This window comes from Phragmites australis, chromosome 22, assembly GCF_958298935.1.
Source record: "Phragmites australis chromosome 22, lpPhrAust1.1, whole genome shotgun sequence".
NCBI classification, from domain to species: Eukaryota; Viridiplantae; Streptophyta; class Magnoliopsida; order Poales; family Poaceae; genus Phragmites; species Phragmites australis.
The window spans coordinates 3,927,207-3,947,757 of record NC_084942.1 but is presented as its reverse complement, the minus strand read 5'-3'; the positions used below and the strand labels follow the sequence as shown (position 1 = coordinate 3,947,757).

Sequence of the window (20,551 nt, the reverse complement as noted above, 5' to 3'; positions counted from 1 at the left end):
ATTTCTAAGTCCTGAGTTAAAATCCACCTTACCATGAGCTTGATTCTACCCCTTCCATGAACAAGTTTTATTGATGCGCCCTAGGTGTAGATGTACCCTTAGTCAAGAGTCTACACATGCATCTAAATTGAAGCTATTTATCCTAATTTTTAAGAGGTAGGATAAATACCCATCGAAATAATTTATGATCCGATATTATTATGTTTGAAGATGACGAGGACTATATGCAAGAGTGTGCCTTCAAACCATAAATGCGAGAAAATAAGGCGAAATCGTTTGTTGTTGTTGTTTTTTTAATAGAATTTTCGCGAAAGAACACCCCTTACAAGTCGATGTTGTTTTCTGCGGGCGCACGTGATGTCGCGTCCACCCCAACACGTGATGTCCAGCCACCACCACTTGTTCTTTCCTTCGCCACCTCCTCTCCTCTCCTCTCCTCCTCTTCCTACCCCTTTCCTCTCCTTCCCTCTCCCTCCTCCGATCCAAATGGCGCCTCCGCAATCCGCTCCCCACGGTCTCCCGTAGCCACGGCTCGCCCCCTGTCCCTCACCCGCCGCGCCGCTCGCTTCTGTTTCAGGTGCGTGTTGCCCGGATCCGTGCTTCTTTCGCTTAGATACGTTTCGGTGATTCTGGGGGGATTTGCGCCGTTAGAGAGAGGATTAGGTTCGGTAGAGGTCGAAAGGAGGGATTTTTCGCTGGAGCATGGTTTTTTAGCCTGTTTTTGAGCGAAATTCGGCGGGATTTGGTGGAATGGCAGGGGCTTGAGCTGTGATTTGGGCTGAAAATTAGCGGGATTTGGGTTTGAAGAGGGTGTTCTTGTCGAGCGTGTTACGGGGTTACCCTTATCTGTTTCCAGTGAAAGCGACGTTATGCGCCTGGTAATCATTATGTATGGGTGTGCATATATAATTTCATGTTTTATTATTTTTCCTGTTTATCTTAGCTTCTGTAATTCGGTTCCAGTAGTGGTATTACTGTCGTACGCAATGGGTCAGCTTCTGTTTTAAGGATTTTCTTGTGGTACCACTTAGATGCATCCAAGCGATTGTGGGAAATTTTTGTGTAGACTGTTGACATTGCTAGAAATCAGAAAGGAGTAGCCTTGATATCTATGTACGTTGAAGTATTTGATTGGAACTAATCGAGCCCATGATTTTAGTGGTCAATAATGCTGTGGTTGGGGGAATTGAAGTACCATGTGTAATGTTTTGTGCTCTGCAGAGCATTACTTTCCCTAATCCCTACAATGGTTTTGAATTTTGATTGGAGAATGAGTGATTTCATTGTAATTCTGTTCAAAGTCAAAGCATAACATTCAACTGATACATGCACTGCTCATTTTGGTGTGCTCTTTCCTAATCTTTCATTTTCTTAGTTATGAAAAAAATGTCCCACCACCTTCTTTGGGCTACACCATTTCCAGCTGTACTTCTTGATGCATATGATGGAAATGGCATAACAGTTAGATGAAGCAACCCATTCCAATATTATTTGTGCGATGGTTGCTATATCGTGTTGGGACAAAAACACAAAGGATGATAGATTCTTCCAAGTTTCAATTCACTGATTGTACTAATTCATTTTAGAAATTATATAATATGCTTCAGTATCGTAAGAGATATTTCTTGCAGAGTTTTGTTGCAATTCGAATTAGGTAATTAGACATATTTATGTGCTTTCCAGAGAAATTGTAACGGCTAATACCAATTAATTTTTTTTTGTCTTGGAGGCTTTTCTTGATTAGTTTATCTTGACCATCATTACTCTGCATCCTATTTGTACAATCATTGCAGGAAGTTTTGATGTTTCAGCACAATTGCTCTTGCTTTGCTTGACCTAGATGTCGTTTCGTAACATTGTGCGTGATGTAAGGGATGGCTTTGGGAGCTTGTCTCGAAGAGGCTTTGAGGTGAAGCTTCTGGACCATCGCAGAGGGAAATCTCATGGTGCTGTCCATGAGTTGCATGATCCAGCCCCAGTGATCCAGAACAGTTGCTGGGCTAATTTGCCTCCGGAACTGCTTCGAGATGTAATCGAGAGATTGGAGGATAGTGAAGCTACATGGCCTCACAGGAAACATGTAGTTGCTTGTGCAGATGTTTGTCAAACCTGGAGAGAAATGTGCAAAGAGATAGTTAAGAATCCAGAGTTTTCTGGAAAGATCACTTTTCCTGTTTCCCTGAAGCAGGTGATGATGCTCTCTTAATCCTTTCATGTTTCATTTTCATATGTCTTTCGTGACCATTTTGTTGTAACTTACATTTGGAAAGTGATATTTTGTAAAATTAAAAAAATTAAAAATACAGATAAAACATATTTCATCTATTCATTAATACTATTTTGTTGGCCATGTTTAATATTCAGCCTGGGCCTCGAGATGGAACCATCCAGTGCTTCATCAAAAGGGATAAATCTACCCAAACTTACTACCTATATCTGTGTCTTAGCTCAGGTAAGCCTATTGCGAAGTATTATGTTTGTTTGCTCTTATTACTTGCTGTAACTCCTTACACAGCATCTGAGCCATCACTTCTTGTGTGAAGCTTGTAGACATTTCAAATAATGCAAGATACACGACCATGTTTCTACTCGTGTAACACAAGAATAGAAGTGTAGCTTAAGTCCTTTCATTATAGTGAATCATGCACGATCTATTTCATGTACCGAAGTTTCCAACTTACCTCCATTAGATGAAAAGTATGTTTGGACTGTTGGTACCAGCATAGTATTTGTATTATTAAATTATCATACACCGATGTATTATACATGCCAGTCATTTTTGCATACGTGTATGCATCTTCCACTCATGTTTTTCATACTCGACATAACTGGCATTATTGATTCCCTATCTCACAAATCTAGAGAACCAGACCTCATACTGCTCTTGCAGAGTATGCACTCTGCTTCGCTTTCCAGAAGTAGTTATGTGTGGCAACTGAAGTTGTAGAATTCAGAAAGAACGAATTTTTTTTCTGGTTGATTAGCTTCCCTAAAAGATAATTTTCGACCTCTGTTATCTGCTTAGTCTGCATGTTGGCAACACCTAATAGCATTTAAACTTCATGAGGGGGGTTGACAAATATGCTTCTTGCTCTAAATGAATACGCTCGGCCTGTCTTTCATCTAGGCCTAAGCATTCTCTTCTAGCAGCCATCTACATAATAGTGAATTTGCTGGAATTGAATGAACTTAAGCATATACACCAGCCCTGCTGGTATCCCAGCTCTTGAGGCTAAAACATACATGCACCTACCGCTACCAGTTATTAGTGCTGGCATACTGTGATCAGATGCCAACAATTTTCTGTTCCCAATTGACTTAATCCTTAGAGCTTATATTCCACTTGCAGGCCTACCTGTTTGGTACCTTTTCTTTAATCTCTGCTGTAATCTAACATAATACAACCCATTTTCTACAGCTGTCCTTGTTGAAAGTGGCAAGTTCCTCCTATCAGCAAAAAGAACCTCCCGTCCAACCTGTACAGAATATACAATATTCATGAATGCTCACAATATATCTAGGTCAAGCAAAACATACATCGGAAAGCTGAGGTACTAACTCATATAACGAGCAACTGTTTTGAGAAGTTACATAATTGATTTTTGACCTGTATTTATTATTTTGGACTTTTAGGTCAAATCTCCTCGGCACAAAGTTTGCAATATATGACACCCAGCTACCATGCAATGCAGCCAATGTTTCACAACCAGGGAAAACAAGCCGTAGGTTCTACTCCAGGAAGGTGTCGCCAAAGGTCCCTTCCAGTACCTGCAACATAGCACAGGTTTCATATGAGCTAAATGTCTTGGGGACTCGAGGCCCTAGGCGGATGAACTGTGTGATGCACTCCATCCCTGCCTCGTCCCTTGAGGCTGGTGGCACTGTCCCATGCCAGCTGGACAGTGTCCTTGCCCGCTCGCTTGATGAGCCATTTGGCAGCATTTCCTTCTCCAAGTCATCTATTATGGATCATTCCATGCAATTCAGTAGCACACGATTCTCTGACATCTCAATGAGCAGCCACAGGATCAGAGACATGACACTGGGTGACAATGACGAGTGCAAGGAGATGCCATTGATTCTCCGCAACAAGGCCCCAAGATGGCATGAGCAGTTACAGTGTTGGTGCCTCAATTTCAGGGGCAGGGTCACCGTTGCATCCGTCAAGAACTTCCAGCTTGTTGCTGCAACACAGCCCACCGCTCAGCCCACCGCTGGAGCCCCGAACCCATCGCAGGCTGCCCCAGCACTGCCACCCGAGCACGAAAAGGTGATACTGCAATTCGGGAAGGTGGCCAAGGATATGTTCACAATGGACTACCGTTATCCGCTATCAGCCTTCCAGGCCTTTGCAATCTGCCTGAGCAGCTTCGACACCAAGCTGGCCTGCGAATAAAGCTGTCAGTGCCAAAGCATTGTCAGTGATCATGTATCATGAAGACGGTGGCCCTGAAATTTTGCTGGGCCGCCATTCTGTTGTATGTTGTTGGTGTCTTCTTAACCTGTAGCTCCTTAGAAAGCATGTTAGCCATTTCCACCTGATCTACAGCTGCTGTTGTGTGTCCCGATTGCTTTGTTTTCATTAGCTTTGCTCTGGAGTAGCACCTTGGCCTGCCCTTAACTAGCTGGCAGATTTAATTGGTTTTATTATGCTGCGGTTATGTTAGCTGACATGAGTTTGTCTGCCAGCTGTTGTGTTGACGTGCAAATGTGCATCTTCTAAAATTCTGGATTGCCTTGTCATAAGTCATAGCAATAAAAGGATTAGCTTTCATTTACTTCCAAAAACTTTGGGCGATTGTGTGTATTTTTTCTTGAAGTTATCTCCCCTGTCTGCGAATGCCATATCTCATACCAGAATTGTGCAGTAGTTGACGCGGCCACTCCTTGCCCCTTGCATGCACATATGATGTGTATCTGATCGGCAAGCATACGCAGGGTATTTCAGAAATGCTCTTGGGTAAGTTGCTATGAAGGGATCAGAACTTTCAAACAAGTAAATGGTCCTGATGTTTATAAACTTTAAAGTTCCTTAGAACTGCATTGCGTCAATCATATTTTTTATTCTTTTACCAGAGAACGTATCATGTGCTTCCGCCTCTTACAGTGGTTCCTGGTACTATTAGGTAAAAAAGTTTTTCAATATAATCTTTCTAAATTTAAAGATGTAAAGTTTTTTTAGAGGACCGTAGTAAAATTTCTTGGGAAGATCCATGTCAAAAGTTGCAATATTTTTTGAGAAAAAATTGCAATTGGGACAAGTCCTAGGTTCCGAAGAAGCAATTTCTTTAACTTAACTACACGAGGTAATGTTATCGCTGACACATATGATGATCCACTAAGAGCTGATTCAGTATCAATGGTCGGTATAACATTATCGTTAACACGTAAAACCTATTAAAAATTAGTTCACATGTTAACAAATAAAATACAATTACATCAGAAGATCTCGTCCAGCCCCGGCCCATCACGTCTACGTGGCCTCTTTTCGGTCCAAGCGGAGTACTGCTGTGGCAAAGCGGAAAGACGGAGAAGGGTTTTTGTTAAAACCCCGCAACCGCCGGCGAGGAGAGGCGCGCCGCCGCTGACGCCGATCCATTCCGGCCGCCATGTCCCAGATCCTCCTCCGCCGCCTCGCCTCCCACCCCCGCGGTTGCCGCCGCCTCGCCTCGGCGGCTGGCGGGGGCGGCGAGAACAGGGCGGTCCGGGTGTCGGTGTGGTGGGACTTCGAGAACTGCCACATCCCCAACGGCGTCAACGTCCTGCGCGTCGCCCCGCGCGTGGCCGCCGCCCTGCGCGCCGCCGGCATCCGCGGGCCGCTCTCCATCACCGCCTTCGGGGACGTGCTCCAGCTCGCGCGCTCCTCGCAGGAGGCGCTCGCCGCCACCGGGGTCTCCATCTCCCACGTCCCACGCAGTTGCGTGCTCGCCGCCACCGCTCCCCTCCCCCTCTTATGTTCCGTTCAATCTAGTGTTGTTGTGCTGGTTTCCTGGAATTCCTTACCATATGTGTAGATCGTTTAGGCTTTTCGTGCGTTTTTAGTCGGATGTTTCGTTGCTGGGGTGGTGATTTGATATGCATTGCCATGATTCGTGATGTTAGCAATCCTGAATTGGAGAGAAGCGTATATTTGATTAATTTTGCATCCTTGGTCTGTTGATTTCTAAAGCTTTTATTCACAAAGTTCGATACCAAATTTGTTTCCTCCCAATCTCTGGGATGTCCATCCTCCTATTGTAGGATATAATTGAATCATGCTTTTTCATAGAACAGGCCGAATGAATGATGATGGTGAGTTATGTTACCAATTGGTTTCAAAACATAATGATTATGTTGGTCTTTGAACTGTGCAGCCTTGCCCATGTCGTATCCACTGGTTTGTTTTACACATTCATGACATGGAGTATATGTTGCCTTCTGCAAGAGTTAAGAGTATTATTAGAGGGGAAAAGAGCATTCCTTTTAGTTAGGGGACTGTGGGAAGTTTGTGGATATGAATGACTATAAGCAATATGTTTTTTTTGTGTGTGTGTGTACTATCAGAAAAGACACTGTTGTTTGATATAGCCTGAAATTTGTGGAAAATGTTTCTCATTTGCTGGTAAGACAAAACATGATAAATAATAAATCTATTTGATTGGTGTTTAATTAATATCGGTTACATCCAATTCTGCATGGGTAGATATATTACAGAATATTTTCTGTAGGAATCGTTTCACTTTTTTTCAGTGTTGAAATTTCTCCTGTACTGACAATGAGAACCCTTATTAATGCTTTTTGTAAGGAAAAATGTGTGGTTTTTAATATGGAATGTTGAGAATGGCTCAGATAATAAGTATGCCATATTAGTTGGTATTTGGTATCAGCTCTTACTATTTGCATATGCATTTTTTTTAAAATCAATGGTCAAAGCATAACATCAAAGTCAAAATTGTTACTTGTTGAATTACGGAGGTGGTACAAAGTTGGCATTCTGTAGTTTCACCTTCTTCTTTTTTCTGTTTGTGCTTTTTCTTATGGAGCGTTATGGTCTTTTCTAAGATTGTACTAATAGTTCTGTTACCACAATGTAGGTGGGAAGAATAGTTCTGACCGTTCATTTATGGCTGATCTTGTCTACTGGATTGCTCAAAACCCTCCACCAGTCCATTTTTTCCTTATATCAGGGGATAGAGATTTTGCAAACATGTTGCATCGTTTGCGAATGAGCAATTATAACATACTGCTTGCTTGTCCTAGTAGTGCTACCAGTGCACTATGCAGTGCAGCGACAATTATGTGGCCTTGGGATGCTTTAGTTAGAGGTGAGGATTTCTCACCAAAACGTTTTAGCCACCCACCCGATGGTTTATCTGGATCTTGGTATGGTCACTACAAAGGAGCCCTGGATGACCCCTTCCTGGAGACGGAGTCAGTGGAACCCATCAAGACACCATCTGATTCCAAGCATTGTTCAGTCCCCAAATATGTAACTAATGCAATTCTGGAGGCGCTACATTCATATCCTAAAGGGGTGAACCTCTCGGATCTTCGAGGAGAGCTTAGAAAGAACAATATTTTTCTGGGTACAGACTTCTTTGGCCACAAGAAGTTCTCTTGTCTTCTCCAATCGATGCCAGATATTGTTGAATTTCTTGATCCTCCACCTGGTGAAAACCAGCCATATGTAGCTGCGGTCAACAAAAGGTTGCTGCAGCCTGGTGATCAATGTTCTAAGACCCTGATTTCAGCTCAATGTAATGTCAAGGAGAATAACCTCACTCGAACAGCACACAATGATAAGACACATCCATCTTTTACGTCAACTTACCTTTCTGAACTAAACTCTAAGCCCCCAAGTTCTTCTCAAAGTATTGATGGGAACAGAAGCTTCGCAGAGGCTGTAAATGAAAATCCACCTACATTTGCCGTCTCATCGTCCCCATCAGATGTGTTATCCGAGGATCACAAGGAGTATCCAACAGCTGATGTGAATGCACAGCCAGAATCGCCAGCCAGCCGCAGGAAAGTTGATGAAAGGACTACCCCTGGAACTCCCTCTTCCTCAGGGATTGAAAATTCTGTTAACAAAGATGGACTCTTCAAAAGGATCTGGATGCTGTGGAATGGCCCCGAGAAAGCTAAATATGAGGTTTCTCAGAATCGTGAAAACACTTCTGCTGAGGTTGTTGATGATTTGCGAACTTCTCAGCAAGAGCATAATGGCGATCACCGTAGGAAGCTTTTGAAAAGAATCCATAAGAATGGCTGCTCAGATGGCTCTGATAGTACTGCAGCAGTAAGTGCTAATTTGTCAACTTTATCTGATGATGACCGTTCTGCAAACATAAAGAGAGATTCATCAATTCTTGAGAACTCAGAACCATGTAGTGGACCTGCATCTCTTCCCATGGGTAAAGCTGGAAAAAGGGATGATTCGTCTGAAATGAATAAGGGCTTATGGAGCTGGGCATCAAGATGGTGGGCTTTTGGAAAATCAGATGCAGATAATAGTACAACCAATAGAAATGTCATTGATGAAGCAAGGACTGACTCAATTGAAGAATCTGAATCTTCAAATGCTTCAACTTGTGGAAGTGGACAACAAGTAGTTAATGAAATATTAACAAAATCTTACTTGTGGGATATTTTGGAGCAGCAGTTATCAAAACCTCTTGGGTCTGAATTTGTTTCAAAAGCGAAGACAAGGTAAATCTTTTTTTCCTTTAGATTTTAATTCATGCCTTTTGGTTACCTGTATATCTTTTTTTATGTAACAAAAGTTGTTGGGACTTTGACTTGAAGTTCAAAGTTATGCAAATTTGAAGTCAGACTCATGGCTAACGCATTATAACGTTATTGTTTCTTTTTTTTTAAATGAAAGAAGCACTTTGTAGATCTATCAAACATCAACTGATGAGAACAAAATAACTCCAAACTATGGCACATTTATTCTAGTAATGTCAATCGTTTACATAATTCTATAGATTTGCTTGCAAGAGATTTTGTAGATTGATATGAGTAAGGCACAGTTATGCAGTTTTGCCATTTACTGCTTGAAAATTTTTGGGTTGCATTTGTAGTTTAGTAGCTGGAACACTGATAGCCTATCTATTACTTCCTATGAGCATTTCTCCTCCAGAGCTAATTTTAGGGCAAACAATTGTTTCGCACTAGATTCATGATTTTTAACTAAACATATGTATTCTCTTTTGCAATTCCCTCTTACTTCCACCTATGGCTATTTTGTAGCATCTCATATTTTGTAAGGGGAAATTCGTTGGTGACCAAGGGTTGCGGTGTCCCCATTAGCAAAGATACGATAATCCAACATGTTGCAATGGTTCAAAAATTTCATAAAAAATCATGTATGTAGTACACATAAAGTAAAGAAATCTTCAAAAATTCAATCTCAAATTCATCTTTGATATTGATATTCAAAAAAGACAAGTGATACTGTTAGCACATGATGAATGATGCCAGATTGATTGCTTGTCTATTTTGTTTCTTGACATCTAGGATGAATCTGACGCTGAATTTTTACAGATTTACTTAAATTCATGCGTACTACATACATGAATTTTTGAAACATTGCAACATGCTGAATTCGCTACTGGGGACGCCGGAACCCCTGGACACATGTAATGAGAAGAGTATAAATGAGGTGCATTTAATGATTTCTCTAGGGGTCATTTCTGGTTTTATGTACAAATTTTGGCACCTAATCCTGCAATTTACTTTCCTACTTTTGAATTTTTTTAATGCTGGTTGTGGCTTGCTACCTGGTGGCAACTTCGTGCAAAACAACCTGTCTACCACCAGTGTCAGAGCAACATTACACAGTTGATCCATTACAATAGATATGTTGACTGTCCAGTAGTGGAAATTGAATCTTTTCGGAGCACCAAGATATTTGCTAGTGTGAATTTTATAACGGGAGAATGAATCTATTCTATCTCAGATCATCTAGTTGTTAGTTCCATAAACTCGTTGCTGTTTTTTTCTATAATTTGAAATTGGCACATAACACCTGATAACTCACCAGTTATCCTTGTCTAACACTGGATATTAAACCTTATAAAGTCAGCATTTCCTCACAATTTGAAATTTTATGATCAATCGTTGCTTACTTGATTATTCGGTATATAATAATCCTTACATATGTTTCTTTTTACAAGTAAAAAAGGACTTATGAGATGATGTGAAATTGTGTTTGTCTTGATTGTTTTGAAGGAGAATACTTCTTACATGATTACTTTTCTTGGCCAGGGAACAGTTGGTGCATGGATTGCAGAAATTAGGTTGTTGGCCTCTCAAAGGCCTCCCTGAGAAAGATCTGCATCAGCTGGTACATTTGTTAGTTTCTGAAAAGAAATGGATTGAAGAAACTCCCTCCAGACATTTCCCTTTCCGTCTTACCCTCCCCCAGAAGAGAACATGTGTTCCATCGAATCCCAGCAAGTACAATGGTCTCAGTTCTATTTTTTCTAATGTGAAGCCATCGCAGCAGGGCAAATATGTCGATGGTAACAGTAGGGTGAGCAGGCCTCTCACTAGGGAGGAAATGCTATCCGATTGTCACAAGTCATTAAAGGAGCTTCTTTCGCGGTATGAATATGGATTTAACATCAGCATTTTCAAGCGTCATTTTGCTCAGAAGCATGGATACGAGCTTGATCACCAGAAGCTTGGGTATACAGATCTTGAGTCACTGTTGCGAATCATGCCTGGTGCAAGGGTAAAATATCCAAGGGTTCTACCTGCAGAAAATGGAACTGGCCAGCCTGGCAACAAGGGAAATGGAAATCAAAACAATGGTGATGACTTCATTTGGGAGGAGCTTGGTCCTGTATCTGCTACTACTGAAACTGCTGCAGGGATTGATAAGGAAATGTGCTACCGTCCTCCCACTTCTTCAGATGACGAATTCTCAGATAATGACAATCAAGCAGAACAGCACCCTAGAAGAGACGCAGAGCATAGCTCACTTCTCCAAATTATCGATTCTTGGAACAGTAGCAAGGATGATGGTTCTAGCAAGAAACCTCAAGACATTGATGGGCTTGTGGATTGTTCTAGAACCAACCCAGGTTTTCTTGACAATCTGACCGCAGGAAATTCACAAAGGCTTACAAGGCTCTCGCAGAAACAGTATTCTTTTGTGTCAAACTCCGAGGAAGATAAAGAGAACGATAAGCTGGTTGAGAGCGTGTTGGGCAGTCTGCAAAAAGCACGGGGCTCAAAGTTGCACAGTTGAAATTCTGTTGTATGAAAAAAAAAATGCTATAATTTGCTTCTTTTGGCGCCAATTGCAACTGTGGCCTGACCTCATTTTGAAAGCTTCCATGGTCCTTGTTTGGTAATCGTATCAAACAAAGGTACACTTGTTTATGGTTATAATCCCCTCAAACAACAGCTTATGATCTAACAGAGTATCATTCTTTTTCCTACTTAAGAGAGCATGTTTATGATGCCGTGTTTAACTGGTACGGACGACTACGAGCTTCAGTTAGCAGGAATCCTCGACACTTGAACTGTTGAACCAAGTCATCTCCAGTTACTCTGCCGAGGTCTTGATACTGTGGAATAAAGTGGAGTATTACAATTGTTCCATGAAGCTTCCTTGATACTAATACTATTAGTTTCTGCTTTCTTTTCTGCAGTGTCTTTTTTTCTCCCCCATTTCTGTGTTGCTGGTTCTTGCCCTCATTTTCTTGATAAATAGTGTTGACACGCGATTTAGATGCTTCCTTCCTTACCACATGACCAAGCGTCATTGGCACGTGATTTTTTTTAGTGATTTAGGTATAATTAATCTTTTCTAATGACCACTATTTCTGTTTTAAGTTCTAAGATATGCCGATGATCTGCTACGGTAACCGTCATTGGATGAGCTTCTGGGTAGGATGGGTTGCTCAAACCGGAAGGGAAAATTTCACAATATGGTGTGTGCACAATGCCTATCTTAACCGTTTATTTATGTTGAGATTTATATTGAAAATTTGATAAAAAAATTAAGATAGATAAGAGAATTAACGGATATAGATAAGAGGAGTGGATGGCCGAGATTTATGGTGCATGCCTAATACCTTGCGGATGGATGAAAACTGGTTGCCTCCAATGACAAGTCAGCACGAACAGGCAGCCAATGAGGAGCTTGCCTCATGTGGAGGAGCCTGAATGCCTGGTTCCAAGTTAACGATGCCACGTGTCCCTAGAATGCCAGCCTGCCTCTGTTCCAACCTGGTTGCCGACGTGGCTGGCCCACGTCACCATGCCTACTACACGACCGGCAAAAAAATAATAGCCCGGCTGTTGATCATAGTCAGCTATCGTTTCAGAATTGAGAGATTTAATACGAAAAAAAAATGCAAGCACGCCATTCATTTTTATCCTAATTTCAATCATGCTTTTTATGACGAAGCAAGTGTTTTGCTTGTAACGAAAATCCACAAGATACGATCTGCCACTTGCTTACACCACCAGAAAAGAAAGCAAAGGATAGAATACGACTTCTCTGCCAGCTCGGCTCGGTTCACCTAAAATACTCTGCGCCACTGGCACGTGGGCCCAGCCAACCAACGTTGTCACGACTACTTCCAGGTCAGTATGTTGGACGTGCCTCCTGTTGGTCAGTGTTATACCAGGTTTCATAAAGCAGATCATCAGATCTCACCTTGCAGAGCAATCCAACAGTTTATCACCCAGATCCAATCATCCAACAGAGTCCATATAACAGCACTGAAATGGCAAGGAACACAAAGCTACAGACAATTGACACAGCTGATATGTCAACATGTGAATTATTATTGGTTTATTTCTATACGATGATGCGCGAGACGGGCAATCTAGGCTCCATGATACCATGGTTCACCGAAAATACATGATAAAACTATTTTCATCATTGCTATCTGGAGTCAAAAGGTTACTCGATTTACCCTGCTGATATGTCAACATGTCAGCGACGCAGGAGACCTGATTAGCAGAAACAGCAGTTCTACAAGAACCCTCAGCCATCCTTTGTGTATGGACTATGGGTGCTGAGGCTAGATCCACCGCGACCAAATCGCAGCGCAACAGGGGGTGGGGTATTGTTCTTTCGGTATCTGCACAGTTTCCTTGCTTTGTGCTAATAGCACTCGCTGAAGCAGAAAAATAAACCCCTTGGCTTGTCTTCCATCTTGCCCTTTGGTGTGTCGCCGAGGTCGCCTCGAGAAGCCATTAGCGAGCTTGTCCCAGGAGATTCAGGAGGGAGGATTGTGTTCTCCGAACTGAATGTGCGACAAGGGGCCAAAGTTTCTTGTGGCGAAAGGGTGGACAGGTAGTGTAGAAGCATTTGTATTATCCGGGTGAAATTTGGTCTGTCGTTTGGGTCTTCCTTCCAGCAGGATGTTAGAATTTCTGACAACTCTTCAGGCAAGTTATCTGCACTTGGCCTGATGTTCTGCAGAAAATGAAGCTGTCATCTCGACAAATACAAAATGCATGATACTAGTGTATGTGTGATAAAGTAACACATGCAATAGAACTTATTTGGAACACCATGTGAGACAAATAGGTTCAAGGGCCTCGAAAAGCTCCACCGTAGCATAAGAATAGTAGAATATAATAAAACCAATCATGATGGTCTAAAATCAAATAAACCACACGCTGAAGCTTCAAATAAAGATAGACATGCAAACACAATTCAGGGATGAAGTATCAGGTGTTACCTTGAAAGCAGCAGCATACGCGGCTTGCAGATTAGACATGCCCTCAAAGGGCAGCTTATTGTGAAGGAGTTCCCATAACACAATTGCAAAGCTGTAAACATCTACTTTATGGTTGTAATGCTTCTTTTCTCCATGCCTCAACGTTACTGTACTGTACAACTGTTGATATATTTCGGGATTAATCAAATAACAACACAGAAAAGGAAGGATTCAGTAACTGACTAATATGAAACTGCAGTAGTAGAAACCTCTGGAGCCATCCAACGGTATGTTCCTGTCTCAGCAGTCATCATCTCTGTTAATGTCTCTTCTCTTGCTAAACCAAGGTCAACAAGTTTGACTGTTCTCTGGTCTGAAGTCAGCAACAAATTATCTGGATGATAGGAAGACCAAAAGCAAGACTCAGGATCAACTTAATCTGAAAAAACATCTCGTCAGGAAAATCGGTGGAGAATGACTTTTGAGAAAAAGATTTGCACCCAAAATATGAATACAGACCAAGGAAATAACTGATAAACTAACAGTATAATAAGATGTCACTGATGTTGAATCAAGTCAAATAACTAACAGTGCTAATGTACATTGTTTGATTGAACATATTTGGCCAGAAACTCAGAATAATTATAAGTATTTTTCTATTGATGAACAGCACTATATCTACACTGAAGTACACATCTTCAACTATGCTCTATGTCATGACTAATCATTCAGCTCCAATTTTATATCTCCTGGTGCTTTTTTTTTTTTAAAAAAAAGGGATATTAGATTAGGTATTTCTTGTGAGAAAGTTTTGCTCTAGCTACGTCTTGCTCTAAATACTCCGACTTGACAAAAAATGCAACAAACTAATGACACACACTGCAGCTTGCAAGCTGTAGCTCACTGACATACTAACTAAATGAAAAAAAATTGTCACTCGCACTCTACTGACCAACATATTGATCCCTTACCCTATGTTATGGACCTCTATATCTTCTTCAATAAAATAGCCTCGGCATCTTAATTGCCAACACATTTATCTTTGCAAAACTATGCACTAAAAGAGATTACCATATTGAACCATATCTATGCCAAAAATCAAAGCCTCGACATCTTAATTGCCAACACATTTATCTTTGCAGAACTATGCACTGAAAGAGACTACCATATTAAACCATATCTAAGCTAAACATCAACTATCTGGTTCATATGTAATCTGTGTCTATATGTGTTGCAAGCATAGTGCTTTGACGCTCTGTTACATATCAAACTGAATGCAATCATGTGCTTTTAGGAGAAACACCTCCCTCCAAAAGGATGCCCCTTGAAACATGGTTATCAGAATTGAAGTTGCCTAAACTTTTGTGATGCTCCCTATAAGGATTAACAACCCATACAAATCCTCACACTTGGTTTCTTCCACAGTATTAATTCATCCAAAACAGCAAGGTAAATAGCAGCAAACGGGCTTCTGTTATGTAAGGCCCACTAAGAAAAACCTCAAAACTGCTATGAAGATACCATCTTGATGTCAAAACTTGAATCTTTAAAACATTGTGTTGGATACTTCGCAAGCTTCCCAATAGCAGCAGTCGTACTAAGATAATATTGATGAGTTATGAGTTATCCAACAAGGAACTACAGCATGGTATAATAAAGAACAAGCAAGATTGCAAAATGTTCTTAACTAGTCAACAAAGATTACGAGACACGGTTTTTGGATAAAGATTACAAGACACAGTAATTAGATACTCAGTTCTGCATGCCCACGAAACTTGCTGATTGGGCTAATTGGGGACCTAACGAATTTGTACAGACATGCACACCTAGCAACTATAGAAGCCACACCTTCAATCCAAGATACAACTATTCTAGAAACTAATATACCACTACACCAGTGCTCATTTGATTTTACTTTGTTGTACTAACTCCCAGCTATACTAAATATTTCGAAGATGAGATATGCACAATTGCAAATTAATAAAAAAAATTCTAAATTACTAAAAGTAGTCAAGATTTTAATTACAAAATTAAGTGGGGCACTGCCCACCTTTGGACGCCTGCTAAGAAAAGTGTTCACCTAGAAATGGCAGGGAACTGTTGCGTACATCAAGAACAACACAAACATCTACTTGCCCATAGCCCCCCCCCCCCCTTGTGTGCAAAACTGCAAATCAAGGATATATATTTCAATATGTTCTTCTGTATTTTGTGATGGTTTCCATTATGAATTTATGCATATACTAATTAGAGGAACCTATAAAATGCTTCACTCTCGATAACCATTTGGCAGTCATGCCTAATTTAGCAACAAATAATTAAACTCTTTAAAAGCTAAAAATCACTATTCTCTAGTATTTATATTATATATAGCACCCAGAAGGGTATAACTCACCCTGCTTCCCCATGCATTGTTCAATCAGTGTGTGATTTCCTTAATTAGATTAGCCACAACAGCAGTGATAGCCAGCACAAAAGATCACAGGCACAGGGGGGCAAGGAAGTAATGCACCACAGATCATGTTTGCGTCAACTTCCTACCATCTCAATAATTTGTGATGGAAAAATTCAGCACAAACTTAAACAATACATAAAAAATGATAGATGTAAAATTAACAGAGCAAACGATTCGATGCCAATGAGATTATTGCTTAAGAATCATTTATGCAATAGAAAACATGTGCCAAATTAGAACATCATTACATTTAAGCAAAACCAAATAATATGTCAGATACCATAAACTATGATAGTGTAAGAGTAGACTAACTTCTCACCTCCATGTTAGCTAGCCTCACAAGTATGCCATTACAAGATTTATATTTAAAACCTCACTCCATGGTACAAATGGACAGAAGGAAAAGTATCATCCACAATTTGCAGAAATTTAGTAAACAATGAATAATATGGATGGCACAAGGTAACCAGGTTGTAAAGTCATACCAGGCTTAAGATCACGATGAATGATTCCATGTGCATGCAAGCATTCCATAGCTCGGGAAATGTCCAATGCAAACCCCACTGCTACATGAGGCTCAAGGCTCCTAGGCCGGAGACTGACCAAGTACTTGCGCAAAGAGCCCCCCACTAGTAACTCAGTCACGACCACCATGGCAGGCTCTAGGCAGGCCCCAATAAACTGCATAATAAGCAGACATAGGTTTTCATATCCAAAAGCATCCTAAACCTCCACCCAAGGAAAGAAACAAAAAAGCCTCAGCAAAAGAACTACCTTGACGAGGTTCTTGTGCTGCACCCTTGAAAGCATGGTCACCTCTCTCAAGAACCTCCCCTCCCTCTTGGTTATGTCCTCTGGGTTGTCCCCTTTGTGCAAAATCTTGATAGCAACGTTTTGGTTTTTGTACCTACCAAATCTCAGCATCAAGCAAGTGATAAGCTAAGAGAAAATCATTCAAACAAACCAGCAAACTGTAGACAATAGCGCAAAAATATAGGACTTACTTCCCCTCATAGACCTTTGCATGTGCGCCCTCACCGATGCGTGGCCCAACAAAGAGAAGCTTTGGGTCAATGAGCCACTTGGGATCGATGGAGAGACCTTCACCTGCGTAGAATGCACTCCCAGACTCCATCCCAAACACCGCAGGTCTGCTTTGGGTTCCACAGGGTCACCCCACTGAAAACTTAAATAGAAGAACAACTTTTAGAAAGTACATGATGGTTGTCAGAAAAGTATATCTTTTTTATTGGAAATGTTAGAAACGTATATCAAGAACACATGTAGAGCACCTCATGAGAAATAGTAAATACTAGAAGGATCTCGTGAATTCTACAAATATACTTTTAGAAAGTATTTGAAAGTTGGTTAGAAAGTATATTATCAACAACCGTAGGGTACCTCACTGAAAATGAGAAGAATCATATGTATTCGACGAATTATAGTTTCTGAAATATTTGGAAGTTGGTAAAAGTATATTGTACAGACATATATCAAACCTCATTAGCCGTATACGTTTCGACCAACTTTCGAATACTTTTCAAAAGTAGAATTCGTCGAATACAAGGGGTCCTTTTACTTTATACATATGTCCATTGAGGTTCTCTAGGGGTGTTCATGATACATTTGTTCCAGCATTCAAATACTTACAAAAGGTAGAATTTGTCAAATATGGTATTCTTCTAGCTTACACCCAATTACCTATGTCCAAGTGACAGTAGAGTGATGTACACGTGGCCAGGGTATACTTTTCTACAATCTTTCAAATACTTTCAAATGTAGAACTTGTTGCATACACAGTAGCCTTCTACACGCTTAGAGAACCTCACCAGAAATGGGTGCATTGGAAGGTTCTGCGTATTCGACAAAATCTACTTTGAAAGCATTTGTAAGTTTGGTAGAAAAGGTACAAGTTTAGAGCACGTCACTGCAAATGGATACAACAGATTAATTGAGCGCATTCGACAAAATTGTACACCATACTCACACACCACCATGATTTCCTCGAAGTCCTTAGCAAAAAAAAAAAAACAAGAATCAACTAGGACCTTGATCACAACAAAAAAGGGGGGAAATATGAAAATAAAATTCCACATGCACTGAAAATGCAGGAGTACCTAAAGTGAAACAGTGAGTTGCTTGAATGCCGTCCGGCACTAAAACTACAGACTAAGCCACGATTTTGTCATCTCTACTAACTCCTAAAAAAGGAATAGCCACCAAATTGCATCACGAGGAGATCACCCCCATCTTGTACTATTCGGGACATGCTTGGCGGGGATTGAGCCAGCCCACGTGATCCTACCAAAAGAGACTCTTTTAAGAGCGGCTTCTACATTAAGCACAAGCACACCTACATTTTAACAGCATTCTTAAGCCCATTCCCCCGTGCTTAAAGCCTGCCTCGCTAAGCTTCCAAGAATCCACAAAAATTCCAAAAAAAAACTGCTATTAGTACTCCATCATGAAGCAAATGAATCCACAAGTAGCTAAAGCCTAAATGGAGAGAAAGAAAGACATGGATTTGATTGCCCGCGATCACAGCAAAGAGAAGGTCCCCAGAACGAAACAAACTCCTGGAGCAATCAGTCTAAGTAAGCTTGGGTCTCTTACCAGCAAATGAAGAAATCGATCCAAGTACTCTAGATGGATCTCCACTCCATACCAGCCCGGTAGCGGTGGAGGGCAGGGAAGCGGAGAGAGACGCCTCTTGACGAAAGAGGACTTCGGTGGAAGGAGGCCTGGCTTGCTGTGTCACGTCACCGGCAGTGAGGCCAGCGACAGGGAGGCACAAGCGGCACCCAATTCAGTATGTACACGCTCTTGCAGATAACCCCCCTTGTTTGAAAATTATTTGTCTAACCTGCATTAGACAAAACAGCACAAGATCATTAGGATAATTAGGATCAGCACACCCTCCAAACACAAGCGCAACAAGTTAGTGGAATAAAAAAGTCGCACTGCATGATGAGCTACAACAGGTGTAGCTCACTCATGCACAACTTTTTTTGGTAACTAAGCATGCACAATTGTATCTCAATATGGTTCCAAGTACAAATTATTGATGTCTCACTTGCAGACTGAAATATTGATACGCCAATCATGTACTTCATCCAGTTATCGGTACCAAACTGTGATGGGTCAAGGTTAATCAATTGTTCATATGTAGACAAATTATTAATGCTACACGTGCTGCAATTAGCAATATGACTGAAAAACAGAAAGGGAAACCAAACTGTGATGAGCAAATGAATTGATGAATACATCCCCAAATGCAATCTAATATCGTGCAAAGCACACAGTCTGCACTGAATAGCAGCTAGCATCGTACAGTATGTTCGGATCATACAGGAAAAATGCAGTATACTCCAATATTCGTTGCATAGCTGCATAAGTCCAACGACATGCAAGTGGAGTACAACAGATCGAAGAACACCAACAGCACAGGCCAGACGCGAGCAAGCACATGCCTACACTCCATAGCGACCAGATCTGGGGACTAGAGCATGGGGCTTGCTGTGGTGAGGTGATGACGGAGGGGAGAGGTGGTGGGACAGTGAGATGGCCGAAGCAGAGGGAGGACGGAGCGGGACAACGGCTAAAGGCGGCGGTCGAAGCTAAGGGCGGGTGAAGGCTCAAAGCAGAGGGCGAGGAGAGGAGAGGGGAAAGAAGGGGTGTGGGGGAGGGGGCGGCGTGTGGATGGGTGGGGAGGAGGAGCTCACCTCGTCGGCGGTGAGGGGACCTCGTCGGCGGTGAGGAGGAGCACGAGGGCGGCGGACAAGGGAGCAACTTATTCGTAATCGACTGGCGGTCCACTCCCCTGTCAACGGACCGTCTACCACCTCCATCATCACCCTTCTTGGTTCAACCCCCCCCCCCCTCCACCCAACTCAAAGGTTTCAAATCAGATCAATGTTTAGGAATCAGATTAAAAAAGTTCCCATTTAAAATTTTAAAATCGAAAATGTTTTAACTCTAAAGTTTGAAAATAAAGAAGTTTCAAAATCAAAGAGTTTCAATTCAAAATTAAAAGAAACAAAGAAATTCAAAAATTCATGATTTACCTTTGATGGTGACAGTGTGATATGCCAACTACAGCACGGGGCAAGACCCACTACCTCCCTATCCACTACACGTGGTGGCGCGAGTTGGGCAGCACGCGGAAGGTATGCAACAGGGAGGGAGAGATGGGCAGTGAGAAGATAGAGCAATAGAGATATGATATGAAAAAAGTGGCTACGAGATAGCGAGCCTAGAGGTGTCACGGCTCGGTCCGGGTAGGCCCGGCTATTGTAACGAGCTATGTCGTGTTGGTCTGCGTGCCGCGCTCTCGGTTCACAGTACGGATCGTTAGCTACCGTGTCGGATCAGTTTGGACACAATTGTAGCATGACAGTACGACTGGCTCGGCGGCACAATGGAGGCA

The 20,551-nt window shown here is 41.6% G+C and overlaps 3 protein-coding genes across 6 annotated transcripts; 2 read left to right on the top strand and 1 right to left on the bottom strand.

Annotated features, from left to right (window-relative positions):
* Nucleotides 1-317: 317 nt before the first annotated feature.
* LOC133904684 (tubby-like F-box protein 14) lies at nt 318-4,671 on the top strand. Of its 4 annotated transcripts, none has more exons than XM_062346162.1 (5): nt 318-577; nt 1,873-2,188; nt 2,365-2,452; nt 3,419-3,551; nt 3,634-4,671. In XM_062346162.1, the coding sequence occupies exons 1-5, from the start codon at nt 333-335 to the stop codon at nt 4,394-4,396; spliced, it is 1,545 nt and encodes a 514-aa protein (XP_062202146.1). In that variant the 5' UTR covers nt 318-332; the 3' UTR covers nt 4,397-4,671. The 4 variants fall into 4 exon arrangements, with proteins under 4 accessions (XP_062202146.1, XP_062202147.1, XP_062202148.1 ...); XM_062346163.1 differs by having other exon boundaries at nt 436-577; nt 1,794-2,188; XM_062346164.1 differs by having other exon boundaries at nt 440-577; nt 1,841-2,188.
* Nucleotides 4,672-5,459: 788 nt separating this feature from the next.
* Nucleotides 5,460-11,429, top strand: LOC133905494 (uncharacterized). The gene is made up of 3 exons (XM_062347300.1): nt 5,460-5,916; nt 7,074-8,688; nt 10,249-11,429. Exons 1-3 carry the CDS (start codon nt 5,610-5,612, stop codon nt 11,234-11,236), a joined length of 2,910 nt encoding a protein of 969 aa, XP_062203284.1. The 5' UTR covers nt 5,460-5,609; the 3' UTR covers nt 11,237-11,429.
* Nucleotides 11,430-12,766: 1,337 nt separating this feature from the next.
* LOC133904814 (serine/threonine-protein kinase STY13-like) lies at nt 12,767-19,991 on the bottom strand. The gene is made up of 8 exons (XM_062346381.1): nt 19,848-19,991; nt 18,739-18,988; nt 17,130-17,311; nt 16,900-17,032; nt 16,611-16,806; nt 13,940-14,064; nt 13,692-13,850; nt 12,767-13,423 (listed from the first exon to the last, which is right to left on the bottom strand). The coding sequence occupies exons 3-8, from the start codon at nt 17,258-17,260 to the stop codon at nt 13,109-13,111; spliced, it is 1,059 nt and encodes a 352-aa protein (XP_062202365.1). The 5' UTR covers nt 17,261-17,311; nt 18,739-18,988; nt 19,848-19,991; the 3' UTR covers nt 12,767-13,108.
* Between the last annotated feature and the right edge of the window lie 560 nt (nt 19,992-20,551).